Genomic DNA, 16025 nt, shown 5'->3' with positions numbered 1-16025 from the left:
CAGGGACCCATGGGTGGTGAGAATGGGAGGGGGGGGGAGGGAAGGGGGGGGGGGGCGGGGGGGGGGGGGCTCCGTTCGGGGCTCGGGCCCCGGCGCCGCGCTCCGCCTGCCCCGCGCCTGCCGCGCGCTGCGCCCCGCCGCGGCCCCGCCGAGCCGCCGCCGCCAGCCCCCGCCCCGCCCCGGCCCGGCCCCGCCGCCGCCCCCTGCCCGCCCCCGGGCCCCCCCCTCCTCCGGTCCTACCGTCCGTCCCCCCCCCCCCACCTCCGCCTCCACGGGACGCGGTCACGCGTGGGGAGTCGGTGGCAGCCCCCCCCCCCCTTTACACCGCCCCCCCCCCTTTACGCGCCCCCCCCCCAAATCCAGCTCCGCCGAGCCGCCCCCGCGCCCCCCCCCCCCAAAACCCGCCGCACGGGCTCAGCGCACCGCCCACGCCCCCCCCCCCCCCCCACCGTGGGAAAAACCCGCGGGGGGGATGCGGGACCCTCCCCCCCCCACGCCCACTCCGCGGGGGAGGGATGCGGGGCTCCCCGCGCCCCCCCCCCCCCCCCCCAGGGCTCTCCCCCCCACCCCGAGGGCAGGGCAGGGCCGGGCGGGTCGCGGCGCTGCCCCCCCCCCGGCGCCGGGCCGACAAGCCGGCGTGTGGCCGGGCAGGGCCGGCTGGGGAGCGCCCCGCTGCCGGGGGGGGGGGGACACAGCCCGGGGGGGGTCACACAGCCCGGGGGGGGACGATACACAGACCTGGGGGGGGACACAGCCCGGGGGGGGGACACACAGCCCGGGGGGGGGCCCGGCTGCGGCTTTGTTCCCGTTTCGCCTCCATCCCGCAGTTGCTTGGCAACTCCCGGCCGCGGCGCGGGGGGGCTGCGGGATGCGCGCCCGCACCCACGCGTGTCCGTGGGCACTGCGCCCCCGCCTCCCCCCCCCCCCGGCCTCGGTCCCGGTGCTGGGGACCCCCCCCGTGCTCTCTGCCCCCCCCCCCGAGTGTGTGTGTGGGGGGGGGGCAGCAGCTCCCCCCAGCACGAAGAGGGGAAACTGAGGCACGGGGACAGGAGGTGGGGCCGCGGGGAGGGGGGGGGGACCCCGGGGAACGCGCCCCAGATCCGCGCCCGGCCCCGCTCCTCGCCCCCCCCCCCCCCCCGGCTCGGCGGGGACGGGGGCAGCGCTGGCGCAGGGCGGGTTATTAGCTTAATTAATTTGCTGTTATTTCTCCTAACGAGAGCCGGGATCTGGAGCAGGCGCTCCCCTCCCTCTCCATTTGCCTTCCTCTCCCCCTCGCCCGGCAGCCGAGCGGGGACGTGGTGGGGGGGGGTTGGGAGGGGGGGGGCGCGAAGGCTCCGGGCTCTGCTCAGCGCAGCCCGGGCGCGTGGGTGGGAAAATTGGGAAAATTACACGCAGGGAAAAAAAAAATAAAAAAACCCCTCCCCGTGCCAGCGCTAACCCACTTCCCAGCTGCGGCGCTGCCGGGGGGGCTGGCGGCATGGGGGGGGGAAGGGGAAAGACCCCAAAGCGGGCGGCTTCCCCCCCTAAGAGCCAGCAGCGAGGGCTGGGGGTGGGGGAGCCACAGGGAGCGGCTTTGGGGTGATGTTTTTGGGGAACCCAGGTCCCCCCCACTTTCACGAGCCCCCCCCCCCAAAGCCTCGATGCTGTGGCTCCGCAGCCCCGGGCCTCCCGCAGCCCCCAGCCCCGCAGAGCCCGCGGCAGCACCCAAGGGCCCGGGGTGGACGTGTGGGGGGCACCCAGCACCCCCCGGCTCCGCTCGTCGCGGTGCGGAGGCGACGGAGGGCTGGGTGCAGGCAGCAGCGCGGGCGGCAGCTCCCACGCCGCCTCCCCAGCAGTTGTCGGGCGAGGGAGGCTGCCGGGAGGGGAGGGGGGCTCAGCCCCGACGTCCCCCCCCACCCGAGGGTGCTGGGGTGGGGGCGAGGGGCTCCCCGCACGGGTGCCGCAGCAGAAGGAAGGCGGCGTGTGAGCTGTCCCAGGTCTCAGCACAAGGGGAAAAAAAAAAAAATCTGAAAAAAAATGTGTTGCTCTCCGAAACGGGTTCCCCTCTCCGTGCTGGCACCCTGCTGGTTACCGAGCGGCGCTCCTACGGGACGGGGATCAAAATAACCAGGGCCTGAACCCATCGCAGCGCTGCAAGGACCGGGATTGGGGTCGTGCGACCCAGGGGTTAAACGGCACATCTCAGCCTCGAGGCGGAGAAACGGTTCTGTTTAAAGCAGAAACGATTTCTGCTTTTAAAAGCCCGTTTTGACGGCTGAAATTAAGCGCGAAAGGTCACCGAGTTGCAAACAACCAGCGCAGGAGGCGATCTCTGCTGGGGAGGGGGGCGTGCAGGGGCTCCCAGCCCCGGAAGGTGGGCGCGGGGGGCACCCTCCCTCGCCGCAGATGGGGATGCAGAAGCCGAGGCACCGCTTGCTTGGAAGGAGCGGCGTTGGGGCGGCGTTCCCAATCCTGCCGCATGGCCCGAGCCAGCAGCTGGTGCTCCCCCCGCCGCCCAGCACGTGCTGGGGGCGAGCAGCAGGCAGCGGCAGCCCTAACGCAACGTGCGGATGCGACGCCAAGGCCAAGCCCCTCCGCTTGTCGAGGTGCCCGCAGGACCGCGGCGGCGCCAGTCGCCCCGGCAGATCTAAGCCGGGGAAGGATGCTGATGGGATCCCGGGGGGGGGGGCAGCAGCAGCCCCCGTGGTGGCAGGAGCAGGGCCGAGGCGCTTCCTCCTGGGTGCCAAGCCCACGCTGGGTGCGTTGGGGCGGGTTGCAACACCGCCTGCCGCTTCCACAGCAGCAACACCCAAGCGCTGGGAGCAAAGCGCTCCTCCGCCTGCCCTGTCGAGCTGGTTTGGCTGCTGGCAGGGCTGCTCCGGCGGTTGTTGAGGTGCCTCGGCGCCCAGAAACCTCCCTCTGCGACTTCGCAGAGCTCCGGGGGCGGGTGGAAGCTCCCCCGTGCTCCGCAAGTCGTGCTTGTGGCAGCGGGGAAGGGGCTGCCCGTGCTCGCGGGTTCCCACCTTACGGGAGCCGAGAGCTCGCGCACGCACGGACCGGAGCTGCTGCTGACACAGTTACCAAGAGGGCTGGGTCGGAAAAAGAAACAGGAGGGGCTTCTAAATTAAGTGGCCAGCACGTTCCTGACACTCAGCTGCCCTCCGTCTTCTCAAACAACGGCAGAAATAAACTTGCTAATTTAAAAGAGAGAATTTAAACCAAGAATTTACTTATCAGCCGTCTGCACGGGGGGCGCAGGGGACTTCGGGTTCCGGCTAGCCAGACAAACAGATTCAGATACCCAAAAGAAACAAAGCAGCTTTACTGAAGGAGCTGGTTCATTTCTTAAATAAAAACGGAGACCACAATCAAGCAGTTGAGTTTAACATCTTAGAGAAAGGGAAAAGGGCAGACGTTTACTAAAAGAGAGAAGTCGCGAGGCTGGTGGCCACGGAGCGACCCCGGCGGCTGGTACTGCGGTGACCTCGGTGCCCCAGGGGGAAGGAGGGCCGACGAGCAGCGGTGAGAGATGGATTTCAGGAGGGCACCAGTAAAACCGGGGAGGGAAGGTGCCTGGCCCTGAGCAGAAGACGGTGCAGCTGATTTCATCCCGCCGCCTCACCTACGCACGGGGAAGGAGCCTTCTCCGGGACGGAGCTTCCTCCTCGCCGAGGTGCCAGGTCCGGCGCTGGGATTTCCACGGCCACGTCCCTACGTGTTGCTCCTCTCCTTTGATTTTTCACTTTTGCTGTCCTGCTGGGGAAGCAGACGGGCGGCAGGGGGGTGAGGCTGCCCCCCAGCTCCACGGGGGGGGTGCTGCCAGCGAGCACCCTCCGCACCCGGGCGCCAGAAAGCGACCGCCGCCCTCCCACCCCGCGGCGCCGGGGAAACCAGCTCCCTTCGGCCTTCGTGCTCGGGGTGGAACCCTCCTTCCACCTCCAGGCCTTTCAAAGGGCACCTTGACGGGATGATCTCAGGGCGGATTTACGAGAGCTGCGCATTTCCCCGGGTGGGAAAACAAAAAAAAAAAAGGGGGCGAAGCGGCTCCGCCCTGCTCAGAGGCGGCGCGGCGGCAGGAGCCGGCTCTGCGGCACCGCCAAGGGACGGAGCAGCCACCAGCACCCAGCGCGTGCCCGCCCGGGCCTGGCCTGGCCTCGCCGTGAGTCAGGCTCACTCCCGAGTGCCAGGCGAGGCGTGAAAGAGGAAACCAGAACGCACACGTGGCGCTCGCGCACACGCACGGTTCGCAGCACTGCCGGGAGGAAACCCGAGCCCGGCGCAGGGAAACGGCTCTCAGCTCTGCAAAGCCCGCACGTCTGCTGGCTGAGCTAGGCACCAGGCACTCAGCCTCCCAGAGAAGTCGCCGCCTCCTAGCTTACGACTGGACTTTTCTCCCTATTAAGTGTTTTTATTTCCTACCCTGAACCAAAAAAAAAGAAAACGAGAGTCAACTTCGGACTTACTTTTTAGGTGGGTTTAGATTTAAAGTATTTAGAAATTAACTGGAGCCCTGCTTACCACCTGCAACGAGAAGCTGAGGTTTGGGACACGTCAGAAATTAGACAGTTTACGATTTTCCTTGGAAACAACGTATTTTTTTTTTGTTGGATGGGAGAGGGAGCCTGCAGCACCGCACACACCCCGAGGGGACAGCCCCACGCGCGCGAGGACTCAGGCCGAGGGGACAGGCGGAGGGGACGGTACCTCAGGAGGCGGCGGCTTGATGGTGACCGGCTGGGACGTCCTTCGCGGCGGCGAAGGTTTGGGCTGCACTTGCTGCTGGACAGTGTTGTAGTACGTGACCCCGCCGTACACCTGGGACTGCGCCTGCGTTCCCCAGAGAGCAGGAGGAGGGTCAGCGAGCTCGGGGCGGCGGGCACCGACGTGCCTCACCCTCTGCGAGGCCACCGCGCGTCCCTCGAGGGCACCAACGCCGCCGCGGCGCGCGGGAGGGCTGGGGGGACGCGGTGCTGAGCACGGGCAGGTACGGGGCTGCAGCAGCCTGCGGGCTGAGCTCGGGGCAGCTGGGTTTCTCTCGCCCCGCAGAGCTTTGTGCTTTGGTGTTCGTGCTCCGCAGCAGCCGCTGGTGTTTGCGTGCGGAGCAGGCAGGGAATAATTCCCCCCCACCACCACCACCGAGATCTCCTCCAGCCACCTGGGGGGCCTGGGATGCGCCCCAAAAGCGGGCTCGTTCCCTGCGCGGGCCAGGGGAGGTCAGGAAGGGTGCTGGGCTGGAGCAGCGTGCACGTCTCCCGCTCGCCACTGCGTGTCAGCCGTGTGCCGCTTCCCCGCGCCCACCCCGCCTCGTCACCGGGGTGCCCGCAGAGGCGCAGCGCCCTCGCCCTCCTCCCCTCGCCCTCCTCCTCGTGCGGAGGCAGAGGTAGGAAGCCGGCGGGGAGCAGGTGGCCCTGCGGCGGGGGTGCTCGCACCCGGGGCTGTCCTGCTCAGCGCCTGGCAGCTTCCAGCTCCTGCCTCAAACAGAAAGGGAGGAGGTGCAAAGCAATTCTCAAGGTGTCCTTGGCTTTAGCACGGACCAGGAGGGCAAGCAACGGTTCACGGGCTGCCCGTGGGCTGGCTCCCCTTTCTGAAGGGGAAGATCTCGATTCTGAGATCACCCAAGTTTCATAATTTAGACCCCAAATCTCTCCCGGGCGGGCTCAGAACGTCCCCACGCAGCGCAGCATCCCGCCCCGGGGCGCTGCTCCTGCCCGGGGAGGACGCGGCGCAGCCAGCTTACCTGCGTGTTGGAATAGAGGTGAGGAGGGGGCGGCGGGGGCAGCGCTCCCGGGGGGTAGGGGTAGCCGGGGTTCCCAAAATTCATGACTCCAGGCGGGGAGAAGTAAGTCGGCGCAAGCAGCTGCTGCGGCGGGGGCTGGCCCGGAGGCATGGAGACCGGCGGAGGGTAAAGGCCGGGGTTTGCCATCGGGGCCGGCGTCTGGTGGGGGTGTAAACCTGGGGGTGGGGGGGGGACAAAAATTAAGCAGAACGTGGTGACCTGAATGAAGCCAGCACGTCGCGCCGAGGCTGCCAGGAGGCCGGCGGAGGGCAGCAGGGCTGTGCCGGCCGTGCTGCGGCAGGGAGGGGAAGCGCTTTGCTCAGAGGCTCTTCCTGCAGCCTCCACACCTCAGCTCCTGCGCTGGGGAGGGAAAAGGGAAGCTGCCCCCAGCACCGAGCCCAGCCGCCTCCCCGCTCCCGGCTCACGGGAACCGGATGCGGCCCCACGCAGCACATCCACTTCAGGAAACGGTTTTGCAGGCAAGATAGGGAACACCCCACTTCGACAGCTCCCGGTTCCGCTTTTCTCTCCTAATCCACAAGCAGCAGGGAGCGGGGAGCCAGCCTGGCCCGGCAGCTGGCACAGCCGCACGCCCCGCTGACGAGGCGGCGACTCGGCCAGGAGGCTGCGCGCACAGCCTGCAGCCATCCCGGGGAGGCTGCCAAAACGTGCGGGAGCTCTCGGTCCTGCACTGCCTGCAAGGGCCTGAAACATTTCTTCTTCTTCCCCAGAGACGTGCACCGATTCAGCCTCGCTGCACGAGGGAAGCAGGTCTCCTCCACGTCATACAAGAGGGAAATCGGATTCCCCCAGTGCCTGAGGCCGTGCAGAGCGGATTCATCTGCGCCCCAGCACAGGCGCAACGGCAAGGTCGGTGGGAGAAACAGCAGAAACACCAGCTGCCCCGCGCCCTGCCGGGGAGCGGGATCCTCACCTGGATGAGGGAGATGCATTTCTGGCTGCACAATCATCCCCTGGGGCGGCAGCGGGGCCGGGTTCTCGCTGTGGGTGTAGATTGGTCCCTGGAATTGTACTGCAAGACAGAGCGGTGCATTAAGAAAAAGCTCCACCAGATTTTATTCCACTGCAGCAGATCGCGCTGCGCATCCAAAGCCATCTACAGTTCCAACGCTCGAATGCAGAGCTGCGAGCTCCGCTCCCCCCCAGGAACAGCACACGCAGCCCACCAGGCTCGCAGATGCTACGTGCTCCCAATCCAAGAGCTCCCCGTTCCCTCTACAAAGCGGCAAAATGCTCGGGGAATTTCTCCTCCAAACGGCGGAGTAAATTCCAAACCCATCCTCGCTCGTGCTCCGTCATTCTCCCTGCCGCTACCCAGCGGAAGCGCTGCTCTGATTTCAAATTAATTTTAGCTCCTAGCCCTCACGAGGCAAAGCGGTGTCCTAGAGAGCCCTTGAACGGGGCGGGAAGGCGCTGACAGTTTCACTGGGTTTGAGCACGGCACGGGGAGGCTCGGAGCAGCCTTTTGGTTACTGCAGGAGGCGAAGCAGCGACGCTGTTTGCGGAGGGAAGACCAAGCTCCTGCTCTGCCCCACCGGGCAGCCCTGAGGGAGCAGGGACTCCCCGCCCCAGCTGCCGCTTTTCCGAGCGCGCAGAGCGGGAGGGGAACACTCACGTGGGTCGTAGTAGTGCCCTTCCATGATGCTGATGTGCATGGGGGGGGCAGGCTCCGGCACCGGCGGTCTCTGCCGCTGCGACGAGTAGCGCTTCACGCGGCCCCCCTGCACCGCCTGCAAGAGCCAAAGGCGGCAGCGGGGTCAGCGTGCGGGGCAGGAACCCCCCCAACAGGGCAGCGCCGACCCCGTTTCCCCAGCCCCTGCCCTCCCCTCCCGGTCACGCAGCAAAAACCAAGCACGGGTAAAAGGGAAAGGCCGAGGAGCCCCGGACGGGCTCTGATTATTGCAGCCCGGATCCCAGTAAGCGCTCTCGGTTTCCCCACTTCCCCAGGCAGGAGTCACGCCCCGCACGACAGCCTCACCATTTCCTCCATCCTGTTAAACTGCGGCGGTGGCCCCGTTCCCACGTGCATATGGTTAGGAATGCCTGCGGAAGAAAGCAAGCTGGTTATTATGGGTCGTTACGGGTTGCGTTTCGCCAACAGCCGCCTCGCCGGCCCCAGGCACTGCCAGCGGGCACCCGCGAGCACCGGCCCGGACATCGCCGCACGGCACGGACGCAGCTCCGCCTGCACGACGGAAAACCCTACAACAACCTCGTCCCTTGGCAATTTTCAGTATTTCAGCAGAAATCAGAAGCTGCTGTGTCACTGCACAGTCATCCACGCCGCTCGATGCCTTAAACCTTCCTAAAAAAATCTGGGTTCTGATCTGAGCTCTGCTCCTGCCGGACGAGGAGCTCTTCCGAGCAGAAGCATGAACCCCTACGGGACAGGGAAGCGCTTTAAAACCCTCCACGGGGCACGGTCGCGTTTATCACGCGCTCTCTCAATTCCAACAGCAGGTTTACGGTGCAGGTGCAACGCCGCGGCGTCAGGCTGGTTGTGGGCAACTCCAGGGGAGCGGAACAAACAGAACGACCCGCCGGCTGGCTCGCCGAGCCACACGCCTCCCCTAACCAACTCCCACCCCCTCTGCTGGGGAGAAGCGAGGGGGCAGCGGGGTGACAAACACCTCCTTCTGCCAGCCAGGAGCAGACGTCCCCAGGGCTGGGGCTCCTCTGGCCTCCGCCTGCCCCCCGGGCTGCCCCACGGTGAAGTTGTTCAGACGCTTTATTTTTAAGCATCGAAAAGCCCCAACCGCCGTATAATCTCAGCTGTGAGTCACAGCGTTTTTGAACTCTCGTTCTGCTGGCATATTCAAACCCTGCCCGCTCTCGCCTGCGATCAAGAGCGAGGCTCTGTTCACACCGAGGTTTTTACCCGGCACGGCAGCGTGAGGAGACTTCTGGTTTCACAAACCTAACCCTTGAGAGAGAGGCTTACGAAAGCAGCGAGCCTTCCTTCTCCTTGCTCCGGTTTTATTCTTCTCGGGGAGGACTCTGACTCTCCCCAGAAAAGACTTTAATTCTGCTCAGGGATAATTATACCCCCGACGACCTCTCGCGTGGATGCTCAGCTAGAAGCCAGTCCTTGGCTCACGCAGGCGTAGCTCTGCCCTGCTTCCCGACCCCGGCCTGCCTGCACGAATTCGTCTGCACCCAAGCCACGATGCGAGGCGCTAAGCTCGGAGTCTAGTGAGTAATCGGGCTGATAAACACAGGGAAGTTTCCCCCCCCGCCCCGAGCAGAAAGGGCGTTATGGGCGAGGGCAAGGAATAATCGAGCTCCCGTGAGCGGGGCCCAGCGCTCCTTATCTGCTCAACTCCGGCTGCTGCACGTCGCCCCGGTGCCTCACCCCGCGCAAAGTTCCTGCTGCCCGTCCCCAGGAGGCCTCCACCTTTACCGAACCTTCCCCGTCCTCAACACGAAGAGGGGCGGAGAGGGGGAAAGGATCCGGTCTGACGCCCGCACTCAGTTCACCTACGCCGGAATGGTTAGCTCATCCCTTTTTTTTTTGCTCCGTTTTGTCCCCTTCTAACCATTCCGCTGCGTTTTCTCTGCGCTATGAATCTCCACCACCCACCTCAGCCGAGGCTGGACTGACGCAGTTTGGCTCCGATGGGGCCGCAGAGCCGCGCGTGGCGGGGGCTGCAGCAGGAACCCCCTGTAGCGAGAGGCGGCACCCACTTACCCCTCAGCTCCCGGGGCTGGATGAACTGCGACTGCCCCGGAGCCCAGCTCTGCTCCGCGAGGTTCATTTGCGTCATCTCTTGCTCCAGTCCATCCAAGCCGGGTTCCACCGGCGACTCCCAGCTGCTGCTCTTGGCTGGCGGGGGGGACGCCTCGGCTTGCGCAGGTTTCGGGGGCACGGGAGCCAGCCCTTCCGAAGCGGGCGCTTCATCCGCCGCCTTCCCCGCGTCCCCGGCTTTGGCTCTGGTCCTCCTCGCCCGGGAGTAAGACTTCTTCTCGACGGGTCTGTCTGGCGGCGGCTGCGCGGCGTCGGCGCTCGGGGCCTGGTTTTCCAGAGCAACCTCCTCCTTCCCAGGGCTGCCGTGGACGTGCGCCGCTTCCAGCTCGGGGGACTTGGCCCTCGGCGGGGTCTGCTCGGCGCGCTTCGCTCGGTAGCCGGCCTCCTGCTTCGCCTGCTCGCCGTTTCGAGAGAGGTGCGGCACGCTGGCTTCCGAGGCTCGGTAGCCCGGACGGGTCTCTTTGTAGCCCCCCATCCTCGGGTAGTTCCTGGGTGGGGGCATCCTCCCCGTTCCCGCAGAGCTCCTGCTGGTGAAGGTTCGCGGCGGAGCCGAAGCGCTCTCTGCGCCTTGGTGCCTCGGGGGCTTGCTCGGCCTCTCGCCGGACCAGTTGGGGTCTCGCTGAGGAGGGCTCCCGAACCTGGGGACAAAAAACAGCACAAAGGGCGCTGCAACCAAACCTCAGGGGGGGGCTGCAGCGCCAGGGAAGCCCTCTCCAGGGCGCAGCGCCCAGAACGCCCAGGACCAAGGTCGCAACCTGGGGCCAAAGACTTTCTCCTCCCGAGCACCAGTGGCCCGACGAGAGGGCCGAGGTCTCCCTCGGGGACGAGCCGGGCTCGGGTTTGCCCTCGCCGCTCACCGGGGTTTGCGCATCCTCCTCGGCTTGATGTCGTCGGGGTTGTGAGCCGACCTGATGTCGTAGCCGTAGAGCGCGATCAGCTCCTGCCTGGTCTTGGGGGCCTGCTCGTCCTCGCGGAACTTGTCGTGCTCCCAGCGGCCCTCGTCCTTCCACAGCTTCCGCTGCCGGCCCTTGGGCCTGACCGGTGCCACGGGGAGGGGAGAGAGGTCGGGGCAGAGCCACGGAGCCGTGGCGGCCTCAGCCAGCACCGCACACGGACACCGAGCGCTTCTGGAGCAGGAGACGGCGTCTCTTCTCCCTCCCACCCAGCCGCTGATCTACCCGCTGTTCCCACACAGCAGCAGGGTCACTGCTCGCTTTCCTTGGGGTTTTTTCTGTGCCCAGTTCCCTCCTTTGTCACAGCAAAGACCCGAGAAGCCCCGGCAGGACACGGCCAGCAGGCAACTGGGCCAGAGCACGGGGAGATCCCAAGTGCTGGCTCGAGAGCGACGCTCGCCCTGCCAGGGGGAGGCGGACGCCCGGGGGATCCTCACGTACCTGACCTCCTCCTCCTGCGTCTGCCCTCGCAGGTCGTGCTCGAAGAAGAGCCCTTTGCGTGGGATGTAAGCCGGGTTCTTGCGGTCCTCGTCATCGTCCAGGTGCTTGGGGGCTTTTTTCCCAACTTTATTCTCAACGGGCTCGGTGCTCTCCTGTCAAAACCAGGCAGCTCTTAACACTGCAGCAGTCCCTCTACGAGAAGCCCCCCGCGGAGCGGAGGGAGCGTGTCTGACACCTACCTGCCCGTCCCCGCTTTGCCTCTCACCGGTTACAGCACCTTTGGCGTCGGGTTTCTCATCCCCTTTCTCTGCTTTCGCTGCGGACTCGCAGGAATCGTTGCTATCCTGCTTCAATTCCACCTTCGCGCTTTCCTCCTCGCTGTAATCCTCTTCCTCCGCCTGAAAGAGCCCCGGTTACTTGGACGCGCACCTTGAGCAGCAGGTCCCTCACGCATTTCCCGAAGAAACCCCAAATCTGGAGCTAGATCCCTGTTCTAGTTTTCAGAGCTCTGACTTTCGCAGCGGAGGGCTCGCCCGAAGCCCTCCCTATCCCTACGATTTCACGAAAAAAAGCAAAATTAAACCCGAGGTCTCTCCCCAGCGCCACCGGACCCAGGAGCCAAGCTTCCCAGAGCGCAGCCAGCTCCCCCACACCGCCAGGGCCTGGTCTGTCCGAAACGAAAGGGCTCCCGCGAGCCCGGCTGGCGAGGGCGACGGCGGCTCCTGCGACCGTCCCTCGGCTCCCACGCCCCGGGCCCCGCTCCAGGCCCCGCCGCGCTTCCAAATTCCCCGGAGTCCCCGGGCTGACTCACGGCGAGCGCCGTGCTGGCAGGAGCCTGACCTCGTTTCACCCTCCAGGAGCCTCGCTGGGGCTGGGATGGAGGCTAAAAATAGCTCGGGCGCGATTAACAAAAAGCCTGCTCTATTTTTTTTTTTTTCTTTCGACACACACACACACGGCGTATTTGCACATCAACTGCTCCCTTTGTTTACGCTGGGGAAGCCCAGCCGTGGTGGCGGCATTATTTTTAGGCGCAGGAACGGAGTCATCCTGGCACGCCGGTGATGCAACGCGGCCGCTGCTCACGCCCCCAGCGCTGCGAGGCCTCCGCCCGCGAGCACCGAGCCTGCGGCGAGCCCTCGCCGCCGCTTCCAGGCTCGGGGGGCTGCTGGAAGGGGGGCACAAGGAGCTGCCCCCTCTCCTCTGCGTGCTGCCCCCGCAGTGCTCGGGGCAGAGGTCGATTCGCCACCGCCCAGCCCCGAGAGCTCCCCTTTCACCTGCCCTGCGGTGGGTTTTTAAACCCGGTGTCCCCCCCCAAAGACCCCTAAAAAATCCATCTCAAGAGAAGGGTTTTCACTCGAACACCTCTGTTGCGATTATCAGAAGCCAGGGCTTCTCCGAGCAGCTCTGATCTAAAAATCCAGGGATTTTTGAGCCGGGGCTGCCTGCCCGGCTCAGGCACTGGGTCGCAGCGGGCGTGAGGGCAGCTTTCTCAGCACGAACTGAGCACAGAGCGACCGTGAGCACTCGTGGGGCGCACGAATTACCCCAGGTGCCTCACAGAGAAAACAGGGATGCCGCCTGGGAAGCGTCCAAGCCAGCAGTTAGAGTTTAATTTCAGCTAATTACAACGCAACCACCCTCCTACGCCCCCTTCCACGCCCTCCTCAGCCACGGCTAATCCTGCTGTCGCGGTGTCTGAGGAGCCAGGCGTTATTTTGCCGCGCGGGGCCGGACGAAGCAACGGCTCCACAGGACAGAACTGTCCAGAAAGGGGGGGGGATCGGACCAAAAAAATCCATTTTCCACAGCGCGGCTCGCTCCAAGCCTCGGCACTGGGCTTTGTGCTAAACCGACACGAGCCGCGGCCGCCCGGCGGAACCCGCGAGCAGCAGCGGGACGGGGACTCCGCTTACCTCCGAGTCCTCTGCGCTTTCGTAATCCGAGAGCACGGCTGCAGGGGGGAGAGAAAGGAGCCGGGCGTCAGGGCAGGAACGCGGGCACGGCTTCGCTCCGGGCTGCCGCGCACCGAGCAGCCCCGGCAGGGGAAGTCGGAGGCCGGCGCTGAGCAGCCCTGAGGAATTCGCTCCACGGCTGGCCCACGCGGGAGGAAGCGAGGGCGAGCCTGGGGAGCGGCGTCCCTGCGCCCCAGCGTTTGCACGCTATTACGAGGCGAGATGCAGGACCGCAGGGCTACCAGAAAAGGCGTTTTCTCCTGTTTTTACCTTTGCGCACGCAGACGGCACCCCGCGGTGCCGGAGGGAACCATTACTCACCATCTCCTTCGATGCCATCCTCGCTTTCCTGGAGAGAGAAGGGACAGAAAGGTTGTTTTAGTGGGCGGGGGGGAGGGGGAGGCCGGCCGCTGATTCCCGCAGCACGCAGCGACCCCAGACACTGCGACGGCACGGCCTGGCCCCGGTCCTGTCGCAGCCGCCCTTGGAAGTTCAGCTTCAACGACCAAGCACAAAAAAAAAACAAAAAAAAAAACAGGTTTAGGGCTCCCAGCACCCTTCCTTAGGATCCTTCTAGAGCAGGCTCCGCAGAGGGACCGCGGTTAAATAAAGGAGCGTAAACTGTGTCAGCTGCCGGCGGCCTCCCGAGGGAAGAGAGCGACAGGGACAAGAAAGGTTTCCCCTCCCGACACCGCGGAGCCGGGCAGCTCGCTCGGGGCAGGACACGAGGATTGCTCGAAGCAGGAGCCCAGGAATAACGAGCAGATGCGGGGCAGGACCGAGCCCAGAGAGACGTGGCAGAAATATAACCCTGCGCCCCAGAAACAACCGGGAACGGACCCGCGCGGGTCGGGGAAAGTTTCAAGAGGAAGAGCAGAAGCTGTGAGGGAGCTGTGAGGAAGCCGAAATCCAAAACAAAACCAGCCGGCGGCGAAGGAGATAACGCCGAACGCCCAAACAAGGGGCAGAGCCGCGCTGGGAGCCGGGAGGAACTCAAAACAAGCGGCGCTATAAAACCGTGCCGGGACGAGCAGCGCCCAGCTGCGGGGGGAGAAGAGCCACCCTGCAGCACTGGGGGGGGCCACAGCAGGCTTCCAACGCCCCCAACGCCCCCACTTAACGCCCCCAACGCCCGGCCACAAGGGAAGGGGCCCGAGGGGGCAGCGAGCCCGACCCTGAGGGGTCCCGGGGTGCAGGGGGAACCCCCCGCCCTCAGCGGGGGCCACAGCCCGGCTCCCCCCCCCTGCCCCCGACCCCCCCGGGGCCACCCCAGCCCAGGACCAGGCCCCCTCCCCAGCCCCCCCCGGTGTACCCAAGCACCCCCAGCCCAGGCCAAGCCTCCCCCCGACCCTCTCCGGGTGCCCCCAGCCCTCCCAGTAGCCCCAGCCCTTAACCAATCCCCCCCAACCCCCTCCGGTGCCCCTGGGCGCCCCTTTCCCATGACCAGGACCCCCCCTCCCGAACCGTCCGGTCCCTCCAGGCCCCCCCAGTACCCACAGACCCTCCGCAAGCCCCCCCCGAACCCCCTCCCAGCCCCCCCCGTCCCCTCGTCCCCCCCCCGTGCTCCCGGGGGGGCCTCACCCATGGTCAGCCCCCCCCAACCCGGTACCCTCAGCCCCCCCCGGTGCCCCCCGCCCCCACTCACACACTCGGACTGCGGCTCGCTCTTGGCCGCCCCACCGGCGGCGCTCTCGGCCCCGCGGCCCCGCGGCCCGGCGCCGAGGGCCCCGGCGGCGCCCCGGGGCTGGCGGTGGGGAGGCCGAGGCGAGGCTGAACCGGACCGGGAGCCGGACCCGGAGCGGGACCGGGAGCGGGCGGCGCTGGCGGCCGAGTCGGCGCTGTCGGAGGCGGCCGAGTCCGAGTCGTCCTCGCTGTCCTGCGAGGCGCGCTGCCGCCGCCGGTCCGCCATCTTGGGGCAGCCGCAGGGGCGGGCGGCGCCGCGGGGCACCACGGGACGGACTACAACTCCCGGCGGCCCCCGCGGCGCCGTGACGTCACCGCGCAGCGCCGGCCCTGCGTGCTGGCCCCTCCCTCCCTCCCATCCCCCTCGATCTCCGCCCCCCCCCCCCCCCCCGGCAGGGGGCAGGCGAGGGCCGGGTAGGGGTGCGTGACGTCACCCCTCGCTACGTCACCGCGGCGGAAGTCGCGTCGTTACGGCGGACGTGACGTCATTGTTACGGAAATGGCGTCGTTGTTACGGAAGAGGGCGCGTGGGGGAGGGGGAAGGAGAGGCAGAGACCAGCCGTCGGTTTTCCGCTTTTATTGAAAAAAAAGGAGAAAAAAAAAAAAAAAAAAGAAAACCCAAGGAAGGAGGAAGGAGCGGGCGGAGCCCACGCCCCCCCCCCCCGGCTGTTTTTTAAACGCGTTTCCTTTTTTTTTTTTCTTCTTTTTTCTTTTAAAAAATAAAAACAAAACCCAACCAACGTGGTAACAAGTGTCCTTACGCGAGCTTGCACGCAGCTGCGGGGCGGGAACGCAATTTGGGGTGAAAAGGGCCCTTTTGGGGCCGTTTCCCCGAGGAGCACAGGGACAGAGGTGGGGGGGGGGGCGAGGGCCAGGTCCCGGCCCCCCAGGGGCAGCGGCGGGGGCGGGGATCGGAGCCGGGACACCGGGGCACCGACCCCCTCCTGGTGGCACCCGCTGCTGGCTGGCCTCACAACGCTTAAATAAAAAAAAATAAACAACAAAAAAAGAACCAAAATTGTGCGTATAGGGTTTCTATTTCACAAAAAAAAAAAAAAAAAAGTTTTTTGCTGTTTTTTTTAAACTGTTTCCCCCCCCCTCCCCCCCCCAACCCCGCTACAGCTGCTCAACAGGGGAAATAAAAAGCGGCGATCGCCGCCGGGGGCTGCTCCCGCCCCAAAACGACGATTTCTACCTAAAACCCAACAGAACAAGGCGGGCACAGTCTCGGAGGGCACCACAGCCCCCCCCCCATTTTGGGGCTTCTCCCCCCCCGGGGGGCAAGCGCTGCCGCAGGGTCCGGTCCCTGCCCGCGGCTGCCCGAAGGCTCCGGAGAAGGGAGGAGAAGAGGGCAGGAAGCCCAGCTCGAAGCACAGCCGGCGGGGACTGAGTCTGGAACGTGGTGTGAAAAACCCGGGAGAACAAAACCGGGGCGTGGAGGGAACAACAAAACAAAACAACAAAAACAAAAA

The 16025-nt window shown here is 65.9% G+C and overlaps 1 protein-coding gene across 6 annotated transcripts; it reads right to left on the bottom strand.

Annotated features, from left to right (window-relative positions):
• Positions 1-3277: 3277 nt before the first annotated feature.
• CASC3 (CASC3 exon junction complex subunit) lies at positions 3278-14817 on the bottom strand. 6 transcript variants are annotated; one of them, XM_083809137.1, is made up of 14 exons: positions 14516-14817; positions 13192-13219; positions 12832-12869; positions 11155-11313; positions 10916-11067; positions 10379-10555; positions 9465-10159; positions 7755-7819; positions 7392-7506; positions 6690-6788; positions 5717-5931; positions 4684-4806; positions 4443-4513; positions 3278-3735 (listed from the first exon to the last, which is right to left on the bottom strand). In XM_083809137.1, exons 1-13 carry the CDS (start codon positions 14777-14779, stop codon positions 4478-4480), a joined length of 2166 nt encoding a protein of 721 aa, XP_083665263.1. In that variant the 5' UTR covers positions 14780-14817; the 3' UTR covers positions 3278-3735; positions 4443-4477. The 6 variants fall into 6 exon arrangements, with proteins under 6 accessions (XP_083665263.1, XP_083665264.1, XP_083665265.1 ...); XM_083809138.1 differs by having other exon boundaries at positions 3278-3732; XM_083809139.1 differs by having other exon boundaries at positions 4443-4500.
• Between the last annotated feature and the right edge of the window lie 1208 nt (positions 14818-16025).

This window comes from Anser anser, assembly GCF_964211835.1.
Source record: "Anser anser genome assembly, chromosome: 23".
NCBI classification, from domain to species: domain Eukaryota; kingdom Metazoa; phylum Chordata; class Aves; order Anseriformes; family Anatidae; genus Anser; species Anser anser.
This window is presented reverse-complemented; position numbering and strand designations above follow the sequence as displayed.

Excerpts from the sequence above, each read along its gene's own strand:
- CASC3 (XM_083809135.1), bottom strand. The coding sequence starts at position 14,779 with ATGGCGGACCGGCGGCGGCAGCGCGCCTCGCAGGACAGCGAGGACGAC. Across the intron at positions 12,870-13,191 it reads GGATGGCATCGAAGGAGATG|CCGTGCTCTCGGATTACGAA; the intron begins GTGAGTAATGGT and ends TCCCCCCTGCAG. Across the intron at positions 7,820-9,464 it reads CCAGCCCCGGGAGCTGAGGG|GCATTCCTAACCATATGCAC; the intron begins GTAAGTGGGTGC and ends TTTCTTCCGCAG.